This window comes from Myotis nattereri (genome assembly GCF_964212035.1).
Source record: "Myotis nattereri genome assembly, chromosome: 2".
In the NCBI taxonomy this organism is placed as follows: domain Eukaryota; kingdom Metazoa; phylum Chordata; class Mammalia; order Chiroptera; family Vespertilionidae; genus Myotis; species Myotis nattereri.
The window spans coordinates 197485595-197501906 of record NC_138076.1 but is presented as its reverse complement, the minus strand read 5'-3'; the positions used below and the strand labels follow the sequence as shown (position 1 = coordinate 197501906).

Genomic DNA, 16312 nt, shown 5'->3' with positions numbered 1-16312 from the left:
GAAGAATAGCAACAAACACAGGAGTCTGGTTTGGGATTTGAAATTGGATTCATTTTCTATCAGTTCAGGAAGGAGTTCCACTTTCTGAGTTTGTAAGGCTGACTGGAATCTCTTGTGTCAAAATAAACGCTTTCTGAAAAAAATTACAGTTGGCTTATTTTTTTTTTAACTTTAACCTGACAATAAGACAAATGGTATTATCCATAATAATGTACACAGGGCAGCAGCAATATCAGCTGAAGGCACAGAAATGCTAACATCCATGCTGTAAAAATGTTTACTTTACTATGGGGAATTTCAGAGTTAGTGTTACCCTAAGGAATAATAATAGCTAATGTTTTTAGCACATTTACTATGTGTCTGTCCCCATTCTAAGCACTTTACATGTATTAATTCATAAGATTCCCAAAACAATATTGTGAGGTAGATGCTATCATTACAGTTACACTTTTTTCACACAAGGGGAAACAGAGGCACAAAGAGGTTGAGTAACTCATCCAAGTAAGTGACAGAAGCAAAGATTCAAAACAAGGCAGAATCAACCAATGAATGTATAGATAAGTGGAACAACAAATCAATGTTTCTCTCTCTCTCTCTCTCTCTCTCTCTCTCTCTCTCTCTCTCTCAAACAAAAGAAAGAAAATCCAGTGTTATCCTATGAGGCAACATTATTTATTCCTAGCCATTCAGTATTTCCCATTTCCTCTGGTAACAACTCCCAGTTTTTGTTTGAGAAAGTCACACCTGCTCAGCTCACTTGCTTGTCCCTCCTGTGCTAGAAGGGATCACATAGCCCAGGCCAATCAGCACACTTCAACTCCCAACCTCAGTGATTGGTCCAAAGATGGGCATGTTACCAGATCAGAACCAATGAAACACCAGAAGATTTTTGCCAGGAGTGCTCCAACAGGAAGAGGGGCTCTTTTTCTTCCCTGGAAAACTTAGGCATGGAATGAGCTGCTCTAGCCATCTCTGCCACCATAAAAGGGTTAACCTACAGCATACAGAGGCCAATAGACAGAGAGACTGAAACCTTTGGAACAAAAAGCCTGTGAAAGATGAAAAGAAACCCAGCCAAATGAGCTCTGAATTCAGCAGTATCCCAAATCTGTCTGCTAGACGGTTCAATTATTGAACCAATAAGTCACTGCTGCCTTTGTGTTTAATCTAAATACATTTGAGTTAGCTTACAACAAATAGAAAAAAAGGCTTAATGAAGAAAACATGGAGTGTCTGTATCCTTTGAGGGCAGACACTACATTTTGTTCACCGTGTTTGTGGACAAACGTTCCCTTATCTGAGATTCCAAATCCATACTTCTGAAAAGCAAGGTCCCTTTGTAGCTCATCTGGTGACAAAACAGACATGACCTGCATGGACATGAGGTCACTCAGAGTCTTTACTTATGCCACTTAATGTGAATATTCCTCTATTTTGCTAAGGAACAACTAATGTGTGTGATTACAGGATGCCAGCACAGATCCTGCCAGAAGCACCAGACTATATAAAGAATATGAACTCTTACCTTTATTAAATAAAAAGTTACAAATTGTGAAGCCCCATAGGTTTTCAATAAAAGACCGTGGACTTCGAATCACAGGATCAACTGAATGAATAAATTGATTGGATAAAAAAGTGCTTACTCTCTGAATAGGATGGGATCTAAGGCAGCTAATGAGAGCCACAACATGAAAGCATCCATCATTCCAAAATTATACTGAAGGTAAAAGTATGCTTGCATGACAGACAATAGACAGACATCACATCAGACATCAGATTGATGAATACCAAGACAAAGTGAAAATGCGTAAGTTCAGAACAAAAGCCTCAAATATAGTATTCATAGCATCATGAACAGAGAATCTGGAAGAAGAATAGAACCGGCAACCTGACTCCCCATCTAGTTATAGTACACTGTAGGTACTATAAACACAAACTTCAAGATGTAAGAGCATTACGATGTTGAGTACATGTGGCTACCAAACTGACTAAACCTTGAAATCCGTATTCCATATCCTTTCAAGACTTTTTCTAAATCCTTCTGAGTCCTCACATTATATAATAAAAAATGTTACTTTACTTTTTTTTTTTTTACAACATCCTAGAAAACTATCATTCCATGCAATATAAAAAAGAGTACTGGAAATTAATTAAACATACCCTCGAAGTAGCAAACTTTGGGGTCATGACTCATCTGTTTTCTTCCTTGTATCCAGTACCTAAAACAGTAACCATTGCATAGAACAGTGGTTCTCAACCTTCCTAATGCCGCGACCCTTTAATACAGTTCCTCATGTTGTGGTGACCCCAACCATAAAATTATTTTCGTTGCTACTTCATAACTGTAATTTTGCTACTGTTATGAATCGTAATGTAAATATCTGATAAGCAGGATGTATTTTCATTGTTACAAATGAAACATAATTAAAGCATAGTGATTAATCACAAAAACAATATGTAATTGTATATGTGTTTTCCGGTGGTCTTAGGCGACCCCTGTGAAAGGGTCATTCGACCCCCAAAGGAGTCGCGACCCACAGGTTGAGAACCGCTGGCATAGAAGGTGCTTAAGATGTGCTTTATTAATGAACTAGGGGCCCGGTGCATGAAATTCGTGCACTGAGTGTTGGGGGGGGGGGGAGTGTCCCTCAGCCCAGCCTTCCCCCTCTCACATACTGGGAGCCCTCAGGCGTTGACCCCCATCACCCTCCGATCGCCTGATCGGCCCCTTCCCCAGGCCTGACGCCTCCGCCAGAGGTGTCAGGCTTGGACAGGGGACCCCCATCTCCCCCCGATCACTGGCTCTGGCCCCCGCCCAGGCCTGAGGCCTCTGGCCCAGGAATCATGCCTGGGCAGGGGACCCCCATCTCCCTCTGATCACTTGCTCCACCCCCCGCCCAAGCCTGACACCTCTGACCCAGGCTTCAGGCCTGGGCAAGGGGACCATCATATCCCCCCAATCCCCGGCTCCGCCCCCCACCCAGGCCTGATGCCTCAGCCAGAGGAGTTGACCCTCATCACCCTCCGATCACCAATCACCGGATCGGCCCCTTGACCAGGCCTGAGGCCTCTGGCAGAGGTGTCAGGCCTGGGCAGGGGACCCCCAGCTCCCCACGGTTGTAGGCTCTGCCCCTGCCCAGGCCTAACGCCTCTGGCCTAGGCGAGCGGCCCGGGCAGCGGGGACCTGCAGGGGCAGCGGGGGGCGCCGCGATCGTGGGCTTCGCTTTAGGCCCAGGCAAGGGACCCCTAGCTCCTGGGACTGCCAGCTTCGACCCTGCCCAGCTCCCATCGCTGGCTCCACCCCTACTTCCTGCTATCACTGGCCAGGGCGGCAAAGGCGCCTGATTCTCCGATCATGGCTGGGGGGCAGGGCAAAGGCGGCCCCAGGGCCGCCTTTGCCCTGCCCCCCAGCTCTTAGCTCCCCCCTGGGTTTCCGATCACTGTCAGTGGCAGGGGGCTTCTTCCTGCTTTCCCTTTCGCCTCCCTGCATTGTGCCTACATATGCAAATTAGCCGCCATCTTGTTGGCAGTTAACTTCCAATCTTAGTTGGCAGTTTACTGCCAATCTTAGTTGGCAGTTAATTTGCATATAGCCCTGATTAGCCAATGAAAACGGTATCGCCGTACGCCAATTACCATTTTTCTCTTTTATTAGTGTAGATGAAATAAGGACTTCATTCTGATACCTCTGCCATCTGACCAACACTGACAAGTTTTCAGTGGGACAACTGACAGAGAGAGGGGGAAAACTAGAGAATGCCTCTCAACTGAGTCTGCATAAAATATCTTGAATCTGTCCAGTTCTTTCAAATTCCTCTGCCACTTCCTAAATTGAGTTACTTCCTAGATCCCTGCACCATTAAAAGGTATCCTGCCCAGCTGGCGTGGCTCAGTGATTGAACCAGGAGGTCACAGTTCAATTCCTGGTCAGGGCACATTCCCGGGTGTGGGCTCCATCCCCAGTGGGCAGCAAGCAGGAAAAGGCCAATTGATGATTCTCTCTCATCATTGACATTTCTCTTTCTCCCTCTCCCTTCCTCTCTAACATCAATGGTGTCCTAACTAGTCTCATCTCCCTGAATCCATTCTTATGCTCTTTTTATTATTCAGGGACCTTTTTAAAAGGGACAAATCAAATCAGATCTCTCTGCCCACAGCAAGCCCACCTTGTTTAAAATTTTTCAATTTCTCCCAATTGTATATAGGATACAGACCAAAATGATAATGTAGCCTGCAAGGTTCTGCATGATTTGATTCTGAATTTCCTCTCCAACCTGATTATGTGCCAGTCTTTACCTTCAAAGAGTTGACTCCTACTCAACCTTCAGGTCTCACCTCAAATGTCACTTATGCAGGTGACCCCTGCTAGAACAGGTTTCCTTGCTAATTGTTATTATAGCTCACTATATATTTCCTTTACAGAGCTTTATAAAATTTGAAACTTTTTGATTTATATGTATTTCCCATTAGATTTAAAGCTCCATGAAGCCCATATTTTCTAGCCTGGAAATTTCAAAATGCTCTATCTTCTGATCTTTGTAGACTTATTCACAACTATTCTCCTTTACATTTCCAGCCCCACATTTTGATAAAACTCTGTAAAAATTCTGTTATTGGATTCTGTTCACACTGTTGTTTTCCTGTTTCCTCTTGCTCTACTTCTCTACAATTATGTTGTTATTACTCAGCCCATTTCCATTCCTCACTCATTCATTTAAGTTTAAGTTATGGAGTACCTACTATGTGTCAAGTCCCGCACTGTAGATCCAGGTCTAGAGATACAGAGCAGAGTCAGCCATGATTCCCAACACAAAGCGAGGAAGCAGGTTAGCAAATAAATAGCTCCAAGTTAATGTGGAAATTATTTCTAAACATTTTCATTGGAACAGAGACAGTAATAGCTACTAGCTCCTGAGAAAGTGATCAAAGCTCCACCACAGAATGTGTGGCAATTTTAGGTAGATCTTGAAAGATGAGTAAGAGTGGGAAAGGAGATGTTTGCAGGTATAAGCATTTCTATAACATGAGGTCACGAAAGAGGGTGACATGTCTGACAAAGCCCTTCCTCATCTGCCCCCATCTTCCCCTCTGGTCTGCTCCTTCGTTGGCCCATGTCCCAGCAGTTCCCTCCTATTAAATTTAGACAACTTTGTGGGGGGTTTTGCAAAAGTCATTGCCTTTGTTAAAAAGTTCAATAATGATAGCAATATTTAGACTTCCAGATATTCTTCAGTCTCATTTTAGCAGATAAGTAAATGTGTATGATTTTTAAAATGGGTGAGGGGGAATGTTTTCTCATTTCACTAGCATTCAAATAGAGTAGGTGTCTTTTGACATAAGCTGTGCTTCAAATATATTTTGAAAAAATTCAATTTGTCTGAATGCAAAATGAAGCACGATTGAATTTTGACATTTTAATTTTAGTTGAGCTAACAGATTTCACTTGAAAAGGACTCACAATATCTACATCAAGGGCATGTCAACTATCTTCAACCATTATTGTCATTTTTCTATGTTCATAAATTTATTCTACTGTAATACATGCCATCATTTGACATATGTGTAAGAGGAAGGATCACGTTTAATCAAATTTCCAGTTTATCACATATCTCATAAACACCATCCAGGAATTACAGGAATGAATAATTTATAACAATCCCTACATTTATTCCACCTTTCAATGGATAAAATTAGACATGCGATGATACTGAGCCTCTATGGAGGTCATAGCTTCATACTAGATATTACACCTATAGAAAGCATTCAGAATAGCCTCTGGAGACAAATCATCTCAATTCTTTTTGTTGTTGTTGTTAATCCTCACCTGAGGCTATTCCTCCATTGATTTTTTAGAGCAAGTGAAAGGGGGCGGGAGGAGAGACAGAGAGAGAAACGTTGATGTGAGAGAGACACATCGATTGGTTGCCTTTTGCACATACCGTGACTGGGCCAAGGCTTTATCCACTGAACTAGACTGGCTAGGGCTCACCGCAACCCTATAAATGTTATAATGGGGTAGAAAATAAATTTCTGGATGCAGAGACAGCATGCTTATTTTTTTGGTCATGGAAAAAAATGTGACAAAGGAGGTGACATGTCAGCAGTATCCTGAAGGATCAGTAGGAGTTTGCCAGGCAAAGAGAAGAATGAGAGTGATGGCCTAGGGCCATGAAATGGCCTGATGCTTTCTGGAACCTGAGACTAGAATATCAGGGACAGGGTGTGTGGACTAGCAGGAGACTTAAGTCTTAAGGAAGGACCAGGATGCCACACAAGACCATGGCCTTTTCCTATAGACAATTAGATTTGCCTTTGGGATAAAGACAACTCTTGTAGAGGTGTAAACAAGAGACAAGAAGGAATAGAGGCAAAGAGAGGTCTAATCAGGTGGCCCTTGCAAATATCTCAGCAAGGCATGATGAAGCTCTAAATAACAGCAGCTGGAATAGAGGTGAGTCAAGATGCTTATTAACTGATGCTTACCTACTGCTACAAAATAAAGTCAAAAAACCTCAGTGGCATTTATTCCCACAGGTCTGATGGTCAGTTGGGCTGTACTAGGATGGGTTTGGCTGAGCAGCTCGGCTGAGACAACTCTGCTTTACATGTCTCCTGCTCCTCTTGAGACCAGCAGCTAGCCCAGGTAGCTTTTCGTGTTTTTAATGTTCACGTTGGAAGTACAAGGTAGCATGTAGGAACATGTGAGACCTCTTAAAGCCTAGACTTGGAATTGGCACACCATCATTTTGGCTTTATTGTTCAAAGCAAGCCACATGGCGAAATGCAAAGTTCACAAAGTGAGGAAATGTACTGCCACTTTTAGCAGAAACAGCAAAGTCAAAGAGCAAAGGACAGGAACACAAGTACAGGTGAAGGACTGGTGACAATAATGTACTACTGTACCATTCTCTCTAGCCCACAATAATTCCTGTTCCTCTCAAATACAATGTATGCTCATCCTCATCCAAGGACTCTAAGCGTTGCATCCAATCACCCACAGCATTAGTCTGTTAATATAGTCAATTACATTAATCTACATTAATAAAAGACAAACATGCAAATTGACCATACCTTCACTGTGCCTTAAGCCACGTCCACCACCCAATCAGAGTGACTTATGCAAATTAACCCAACCAAGATGGTGGCCAGCAGCCACGGAGGTGGAACAAGCAGGAGGCTTGGTTGCCCCAATGATGGAGAAAGCCAAGCTTCACGCCTGCCGCGGAGGCTCTGAGCTCCATTCAAAGCAACAAAGTTTCAATTATAGAAAGTAAATAAATCCCAGAATAAAAAAAAAAAAGAAGAAGAAAAAAAGGAGAGGCTGGTAGCTTCCATTGCCGGGGGGCTTGGCCAGTCTGAAAACGGCCCTCAGCCCCTCACCCAGGCTGGCCAAACCTCCATGGGGTGAGGGTCCCCACTGGGGGGGGAGGGCTTGACCAGCCTGCAAACAGCCATCAGCCCCTCATCCAGGCTGGCCAGGCACCCCAGGGGGGACCCCCACCCTGAAGGGGGTGTGAACAGCCTGCAAACACCCATCAGCTCCTCACCCAGGCTGGTCAGGCACCCCAGCAGGACCCCCAACCTGATCCGGGACACTCTTCAGGGCAGACCAGCCAGCCCCCACCCATGCACCAGGCCTCTATCCTATATAATAAAAGGGTAATATGCAAGCTGACCCTAACAGCAGAATGACTGGGAATGATTGGGAACTATGACACACACTGACCATCAGGGGGCAGATGCTCAATGCAGGAGCTGCTCCCTGGTGGTCAGTGTGCTCTCACAAGGGGAGCTCTGCTCAGCCACAAGCCAGGCTGATGGTTGTCAGTACAGCAGTGGTGGTGGGAGCCTCTCCCACCTCCTCAGCAGCATTAAGGATGTCTGACTGCAGCTTAGGCCTGCTCCCCGCTGGCAAGTGGACATCCCCCGAGGGCTGCCAGGCTGCCAGAGTGATGTCTGCCAGCTTGGGCCCGATCCCTCAGGGAGTGGGCCTAAGCCAACAGGTGGACATCCTCTGAGGGGTCCCAGACTGTAAGAGGGCATAGGCTGGGCTGAGCGCCCCCCCTCTCCCCCCGATTGCACAAGTTTTTGTGCACCAGGCCTCTAGTGTCCTAATAGCCCAAATTTACATTCTTGAGATAAACCTCACTAGGTCAAATGTATTATGCTTTTTATACGTAGTTGGATTCAAATTGCTAAAATTTTGTTTATAACTTTTGCATGTGTTTATGATAAATATTGGAGTGTAGTTTTGACTTTGGTATCAGAGTAATGCTGGCCTTAAACAATGAGTTGGGAATTATCCCTTTATTTTCTGATAACAGTTGTTAAGAATTAAAATATCTGCCCGTTAAACATTTGAAATAATTTACCAGTGTAACCATTTAGGTTTGGCATTTTGTCAGAATTATCGGTAGAATCGGTAGCAATGTTACTTCTCTCATTTCTGATATTATTTATGTCTTTTTTATTCATCAGTCTGGCTAAAGGTTTGTCAATTTTGTTGATCTAAAAGAACTAGCTTCTAATTTTACTTATTTTCTCAATTGATTTCTATTGCATAATTTCTTCTTTAATCTTTATCCTTTCATTTGTGCATGTTGTGTTTCAATTGTATTATTTTTCTAGAGTAGGTTGGAAGCTAAAGTCACTGACGTGAGTCCTTTCCTTTTCTAATACAGACATTTATTGATATAAATGTCCCTAAAAGTATTTGCTTTAGCTGATTCCTACAAATTTTGATAATTTGTCAATTGCATTTAGTTCAATATATTTTTAAATTTCTTATTTTTATATTAAAATGATTTGTCTTTATATTTAAAGTGTATTTCTGATTCAGTATATCCTATATATTAAAAGGCTAATATGCAAATCAAACAAACGGAATGATCAGTCGCTATGATGCGCACTGACCACCAGGGAGCAGACACACAATGCAGGAGCTACCCCCTGGTGGTCAGTGTGCTCCCCAGAAGCCAGGCTCATGGCTGGTGAGCACAGCAGCAGTGGCGGGAGCCTCTCCTGCCTCCATGGCAGAGCTAAGGATGTCCCGCAGGGAATGGGCCTAAGCCGTCAGTCGGACATTCCCCTTGGGTTCCTGGACTGTGAGAGGGCGCAAGCTGGGCTGAGGGATCCCCCCCGAGTGCACAAATCTCATGCACTGGGCTTCTAGTAGTTAGATAAAAGACAGTCTAATAAGAGCACCTGATAATTTAGACTTATGTAATTATTGATAGTGCTGTTTAAGTTTTCCATCTTACAAGTTATTTTTTGTTCCCCTTTTTTCTTTTCCTTCCTTCTTTTGGATTATTTTTATGGCTATATGTTACCATCTTTGTTGGTTTATTAGTTTTAACTGCTTTTCTTTTTGTGATTGCTTTAGGTTTTACATTATACATTTTTATCATAGACTACTTTCAAGTAATATTGTCATCAGACATTTTGCTTTACTTATGTGCCAACCATACAGTAGCTTATCATTTTTGCTTTAAATAGTAAATTAACCTTTAGAGATAAAGTAAGAAAAAAATCCTACATTTGTTCACATATACACAATTTTTGGTGCTCTTCATTCATTTGAATAGAAGATTTCTATCTGGTACCATTTTCCTTCTGACTAAAGGCATTCTTTAACATTTCCTTATCATGAATTCCTTTAGTGTTTATAGTTCTGAAAAAGTTTTAATATTTCATTTTAATTTTTGAAAAATGTTTTTGCTGGGTATAGAATTCTAAGTTGGGTATTTTCTTTTGGTATTTGAAAGAGGTTGCTCCACTATCTCTGACATTATCTTTGTTCCTCTGAGCTTTTGACTTTTGCTGCTTAAGAATTTTCCTTTGTCACTGGTTTTAAGAAATTTGATTATGATGTGCTTTGGTGTTATTTTATTTCTTGTGCTTGAGGTTCATTGAGTTTCTTGGGTCTTATCTGCTTTCCTCTTTCAGAGATCATGGTCCCATTCTGTGTAATGTCCATTATTTGAAAACTATTTCACATATTTTGTCTCTTTAAAAAATTTTAGATGGATAAACTCAATCCCTATTATTTCATCTTGGTAAGAGGCAAACATTTAATTTCAGGTTTTCCATATATAAAGATTTTGCTTGTACTTATTTAGCTTTTAAATTCTATGACAAAAAAATGTTTCATCTATACACATAAAGTTACTAAAATTGTTTTATTTATCCCTCTTCTTTCGATAAACATCAAGTGCATGTACAGAAAAAGACAACAGGAAAAATATCAATGAATTTAAATAAAGCATATAGGCAAAACACACTTTTGTTTTCTTAGTCTGCTTGATAATGGTATACAAGGAAACTTGTTACAAGTCATAATGCTTTCATAATCTGCCAGGAAAAAAGATAACAGTAGCACCCTTTTATGCTTCAATACAAATGTATTCTCTGAGCCACAATAAGAAAAAGTAGTATTTCTGTTTTTATTCCTTGAAGTAGTTATTAGTATGTTTATACTTATTAAAAAATATCCTTAAAAATTTCCATTGCTTTGGAAAATCATAAAGTTAGTAACCTAACTCAATTTCTTTTTTATTTTAGTATTTTCATCTCAAAAGTCAAAATTGGACACGAGTAATATATAAAAGGTACATAGTTTAAGTCTTTGGGACAAGAGACTACAAGAAGGTAAACAAGCCAATAACCTGCCTAATCTTATATGATTAAAACTCCAGATCACAGGTAGATGTACACATCCATCTATTGTCAAAGAGGTATAAATCCTTTTGACAATTACCCTTTTTAAATTTGATGGTAAGGTCAATAATATAGAAATGTTAAATACGGCACACAAAGGATTAGAGAAAGTTAATGACATAAACCACAAAAAGACATCCACACTTCTCATTTGGGAGAAAATGAACTGCAATAATACAGTAATATTTAGTATCTACTATGAAATTTTCACTGATTATCAGTTGAATCGTGTTCATTAAAACTTTGTAGTATAATTTTGCTTATTACTAATTCATGAGATAATTAGTAAATATGCAGCTCTGGTCAAATCTTTCAAATCTTTACAGGTTTTCATAGGTAAAGTGAAGTATCCTAAGTATGCTAAAAAAAAAAAAAACCAACAAAAAAACAACAACAACAAAAACAAATAAACACATCAAAAAAACAAAAAAAACAACCCACAATAGAGATTTGTTAGAAGTACAATCCAATAACATAAACGTAATAGATAAAAGGTAATTTGTGCAATTCAAAATTCCAACAAATTGTCATATCAAGTGTAAAAATAATAAATAGTAGTCGTACTTGACTTCATTAAGTTAACAAAATAATTAGTAACCAACCTTGTGTTTTATTAGTTAATTGCTTAGAAACACCAATTGCCATTTTAAAATTACTTTTTCCATAAAAATAGAATGCATATCAAACTCTTTAATCCCAAAAGCATCCAAAAAAATTGGAAAGGCAAATGTTAATCAAAAAATATATGTTAAAAAAGGTGATTTTAAAACACCCATAACCTATCTTTTTGCACAATTGTCTTACGAAAAAGGGCACTTAGTGTCTATCTAAAGCTTTCAGAAAAATAAAGACCCCACTGACTTTCCTACAGGCAAATTATACATTGTACAGCTTTTAATATAAAAATATAAATATTTTTGACAAAGAGAATGAAAAGTGGTTGGTGTAAAATCCCATCACCCTTTTACTTGAAAATTTTTCCCAGAGGCCATAAAAACAACACTGATTCCATGTAGTTCTGTGTTGCCAAAAACTTCCCAAATTAAAAAACATTAAGGTATTCAGTGTAATTTCAAAAGTGGGCTCGCAGTCTTTTGTTTTCTTCTCGTAGTCTTTCAATTTCAGCCACTAAACCTTCATTTACTGAGTATCTTTCCAATAAAGAGTGCATTTCATTCTAGAAAAGGACAAAAATTCTTTTTAAATTACTTGGCATGTCACATTTATTTGGCATGTTTTACATACTGTCAGCTATCATTTCTCTCATGTTCAATTAACTAGCTAAATGATATTCCTCAGACTTAACCACTCTTACTGCTTTGTTAATGTAAATGAAAGACCACTAGTAAAACTTACATATTTGGGAGTCCTATATTTGCACATGCGAGGAGCTTTTTGCGTACTTATTAAAGAAAAAAAGTTATAAAAAGTTGCCTTAACTATTAAAGGTTAAAAAGTAGGCTGAAAGGTAACCCACAGAATTAAAGAACATATTTTCAAATCATATATTTGATAAGGACTTGTATCCAGGACATATAAAGAAGATGGCCAAAGAAGATGGCCAAAATGACCAATAAGCACATGAAAAAATGTACATCATTAGTAATCAGGGAAATGAAAATCAAAACTGTAACGAGATTATCACCTCATGCCTACTAGGAGAGTTATAACAAAATCAGGTAACAGAAGAATTGGCAAGGATGTGGAGAAACTGGGGTCCTCGGGCATTTTTCGTAGAAATATGAATGGTACAGCCACTTTGGAAAACACTTTGCTCAAAATGTTAAGCATAGAGTTACCATATGATAACTTACATTTTTTGAATTTTCACAAAATTAAAAATACCAACTTTTGTACAATGTAATCAGCTATGTAGGAAGCATGGGTTTCTGCAGGAGGACTCGGTGGGGATGCGTGGAGAAGCATGGGACCTGGTTGGAAAGTCTGTAAGGAAGATTCTCTGAAAGGTCGGGGCCTCTGAGGGGACCTTGCCAAAGGCGGCAGCCCCTACCTTGACTTTTCCAAACAAGTCCCAGCCCCCAGGTGCTTTGCTGGAATCTCTATGTTTAGTCTTTTAGACCTGTCCTTGTAGAAGCATGTGCTTTCTCAAGGATACTTACCCTGCTGATTGTATCTAGACCAGCGGTTCTCAACCTGTGGGTCACGACCCCTTTGGGGGTAGAATGACCGTTTCACAGGGGTCACCTAACACCATCAGAAAACACATATATAATTACATATTGTTTTTGTGATTAATCCCTATGCTTTAATTATGTTCAATTTGTAATAATGAAATTGGGGGTCACCACAACATGAAGAACTGTATTAAAGGGTCGTGGCATTAGGAAGGTTGAGAACCACCGATCTAGACATTAATTTTAGTTCAAGCTGCTGTTACAATAAAAGCCTAAGGAGGCAGGCAATTGGGGTTGTTTTGGTGCCTCCTACCAAGCAGCCCCTTAGCCTCTCACGGGGGGGTGGGGGGGGAGTGACTAGTTAAAAACTATTTTACTTTTTAAATTTCTAAAACTCCTTGTTTATTTATCATAGGAACCAGATATAAGCAAGTAACAACTATATCACCCTTTAATGGATTTTTCAGATCCACAACTCTACAATCACTTAAAATAACATTTGTCATACATACCAACTGCATGTGAAACTGTTTAATCATCTCCACTTGCAAATTCACAATATCCCTATGACATGCTTCTCTAGGGAAGAATATAAAATACTTGTCAGAACTGTAACAGTTTTACCAACTCTATATCATTCAAGACACTACTTAAGCTTTCTCATTTTTCAAATTATTGTATGTTAACAATTATTATTACACTAATAAAAATACCAATGCACCCACCACTTATTTACTATGTGTTAGGCACTTTCTTGTACTTTAAATATAAGAACTTATTTAAGCTTCACCACCAGTTATAATTATTACCTCCTTTTTACTAATAAAGTAACTGAGCCACAGAGCTGTTATAACTTATCCAAAGTCACACAGCCAGTAAATAGCAGACCTAAAATATAAACCTAGGCTATCTACTTCCACTATACTATACTACATTCCTTAATATAGAAATTATCAAGACACAGGTTTATATTACAATGAAATACAGATAATATACTAGGTTATAATGTTTTAACTATTATCTATGATTTAGCCATTAAAAAATACGTCTAGATAAAATAGGAAGGTGTTATTTGGGTGGTTATAACATAGTTTATTCAATAAAATGCTATTAATTCATGCTTACAAAAGAATACATGAAAACTATGAAATCTACACTAATAAAAGAGAAACAAGGTAATTGGTGTACGACCGCTACCCTTTTCATTGGCTAATCAGCGAGATATGCAAATTAATTGTCAGCCAAGATGGCGGCCGGCAGCCAGGCAGCTTGAAACTAACATGAGGCTTGGTTGCCTCAGTGATGGAGGAAACTAACGTTCCCCGCCTGCGGCTGCCCGCCTCTGAGCTGGCAGTTTAAGAAACTCTGTAACAAATACCGCTGGACTTCAGCCAGGAGATTCAGAACATTGTAAGCAAAGGCCAGAAAGCTACTTTCAGCCGCGGAGGCCTAAGAGCTGGAGCCAAGCCTCAAGCTAAAGCTGGCCCAGAATAAAAAAAAAAGGAAAAAAGGAGCAGTTGGGAGTTTTAGTCACCCCCAGCCTGAAAACAGCCCTCAGCCCCTCACCCAGACTGGCCAGGCACCCCACTGGGGACCCCCACCCTGAAGGGTGTGTGACCAGCTGCAAACAGCCATCATCCCCTCACCCAGGCTGGCCAGGCACCCCAGTGGGGACTCCCACCCTGATCCAGGACACCCTTCAGGGCAAACCAGCCGGCCCCCACCCGTGCACCAGGCCTCTATCCTATATAGTAAAAGGGTAATATGCCTCCCGGCACCGGGATCAGCGTGACGGGGGCAGAGCCCAAACGCCCTGATAGTCCTGCGGCTCTGTGTGTGACAGGGGGTGGGGCCACAACCTGCCTATCTGCCCTGCTCTGTTCGTGACAGGAGAAGGCGCCCCAACCCCCTAATCAGCCCTGCTCTGTGCCTGATAGGGGGGAGCTCCCCAAACCCCCCCCCCCCACGGGCCCTGCTCTGTGTGTGACAGGGTAGAGCCATAACCTCCCCATCGGCCCTGCCCTGAGTGTGAGAGTGGCAGCGCCCCAACCCCCTGATCGGCCCTGCTCTGTGGGTGATAGAGGGCGGTGCCCCAACCCCCTGATGGGCCCTGCTCTGTGTGTGACGGGGGCAGCGCCCCAAACCCGATTGGCCCTGCTCTGTGCTTGACAGGGTACAGAGCCCCAACCCCCCTGATGGGCCCTGCTCTGTGAGTGACAGGGGGCAGTGCCCCAACCCCCTGACTGGCCCTGCTCTGTGCGTGACCGAGGGTGGCGCCGCAACCTCCCCATCGACCCTGCCTTGAGTGTGACAGGGGGCGGTGCCCCAACCCCCCAATCGACCCTACCCTGAGCGTGACTGAGGGTGGCATCACAACCTCCCAATCCGCCCTGCTCTGTGCATGACAGGGGGCGGCGCCCCAACTCCCCAATCAGCCCTGCTCTGAGCCCAACCAGGGGCTGCACCTAGGGATTGGGCCTGCCCTCTGCCACCCGGGAGCAGGCCTAAGCCAGCAGGTCGTTATCTCCCGAGGGGTCCCTGACTGCGAGAGGGCACAGGCTGGGCTGAGGTACCCCCTTCCCCCCCAAGTGCACAAATTTTTGTGCACCGGGCCTCTAGTATAATAATAAGAAAACAGTCACCCACCATACAATTTCTAAGCTAGAACAGTACCAAAATCATAGAAACTTCCTGTATGCTCCTCTCTGATTCCATCACTTAACTCTTGGGAGAAGCCCAAGAAAGAAGACAATACTACTCTGGTGAATTTTGCTTAAGCAAAAAAATGCTTTACAAGTACATTTGTATAACATAGAATCTCTCTCTACTGAATACATTTCAATTTGCTTGCTTTGAGCAATACAAAAAGAGTACCATATACTATGTAGTCTTGAGTAGTGTACCTTTAGAAAATAATCAAGTATCACATTTTCAAGATTCAAGATCTATATATCTGTAGTTCACTGGTTTATACTGATGTGTACATTCTCCTATCAACTGGCATTGGGTTGTTTACAAGTTTTACGGTTACTACCTGAAGTCATCCAATGTTTCCTGTATCATGTTCTGAATAAAACGGATTTGAACAGATGTCAATGGTGCATTTGGCCGATTATTTCCAATGGTATCAGCTATTTTTTCCGACAGTGAACTGGCAACTCCAGCAGTGACAGAGGTTGCTAACTTTGGATCTAAAACAAAACAATGAAGAAAATAATAATAGTCAACTTGGACTAAGAGTCATCAAACATTTCTAAGTAAGATTTGGCATGAGAAAACTTGAAAAACTCAAAGAACAGTGTTCCTATAACATTTAGAAAAATGCACTGTTTGGAATACAAATCTTAAACTTTCTATGACATTATTTCTAATAGTCATTTATCTATATATATGAATTGCCACTGACTAATGTAGTAACATATGACAGAAGAACTGATCTTGAAGAATCTCTAAACCTCTTA

The 16312-nt window shown here is 41.2% G+C and overlaps 1 protein-coding gene across 1 annotated transcript in view; it reads right to left on the bottom strand.

Annotated features, from left to right (window-relative positions):
* Window positions 1–10160: 10160 nt before the first annotated feature.
* NEDD1 (NEDD1 gamma-tubulin ring complex targeting factor) overlaps window positions 10161–16312 on the bottom strand; it is a 33803-nt gene continuing 27651 nt past the window's right edge. The window contains exons 13-15 of the mRNA XM_081084914.1: window positions 15886–16042; window positions 13364–13430; window positions 10161–11893 (exon numbers count right to left, since the gene is read on the bottom strand). Coding sequence (XP_080941040.1) covers window positions 11789–11893; window positions 13364–13430; window positions 15886–16042 — 329 coding nt within the window. The 3' untranslated portion in view covers window positions 10161–11788. The remainder of the gene's footprint in view (window positions 11894–13363; window positions 13431–15885; window positions 16043–16312) is intronic.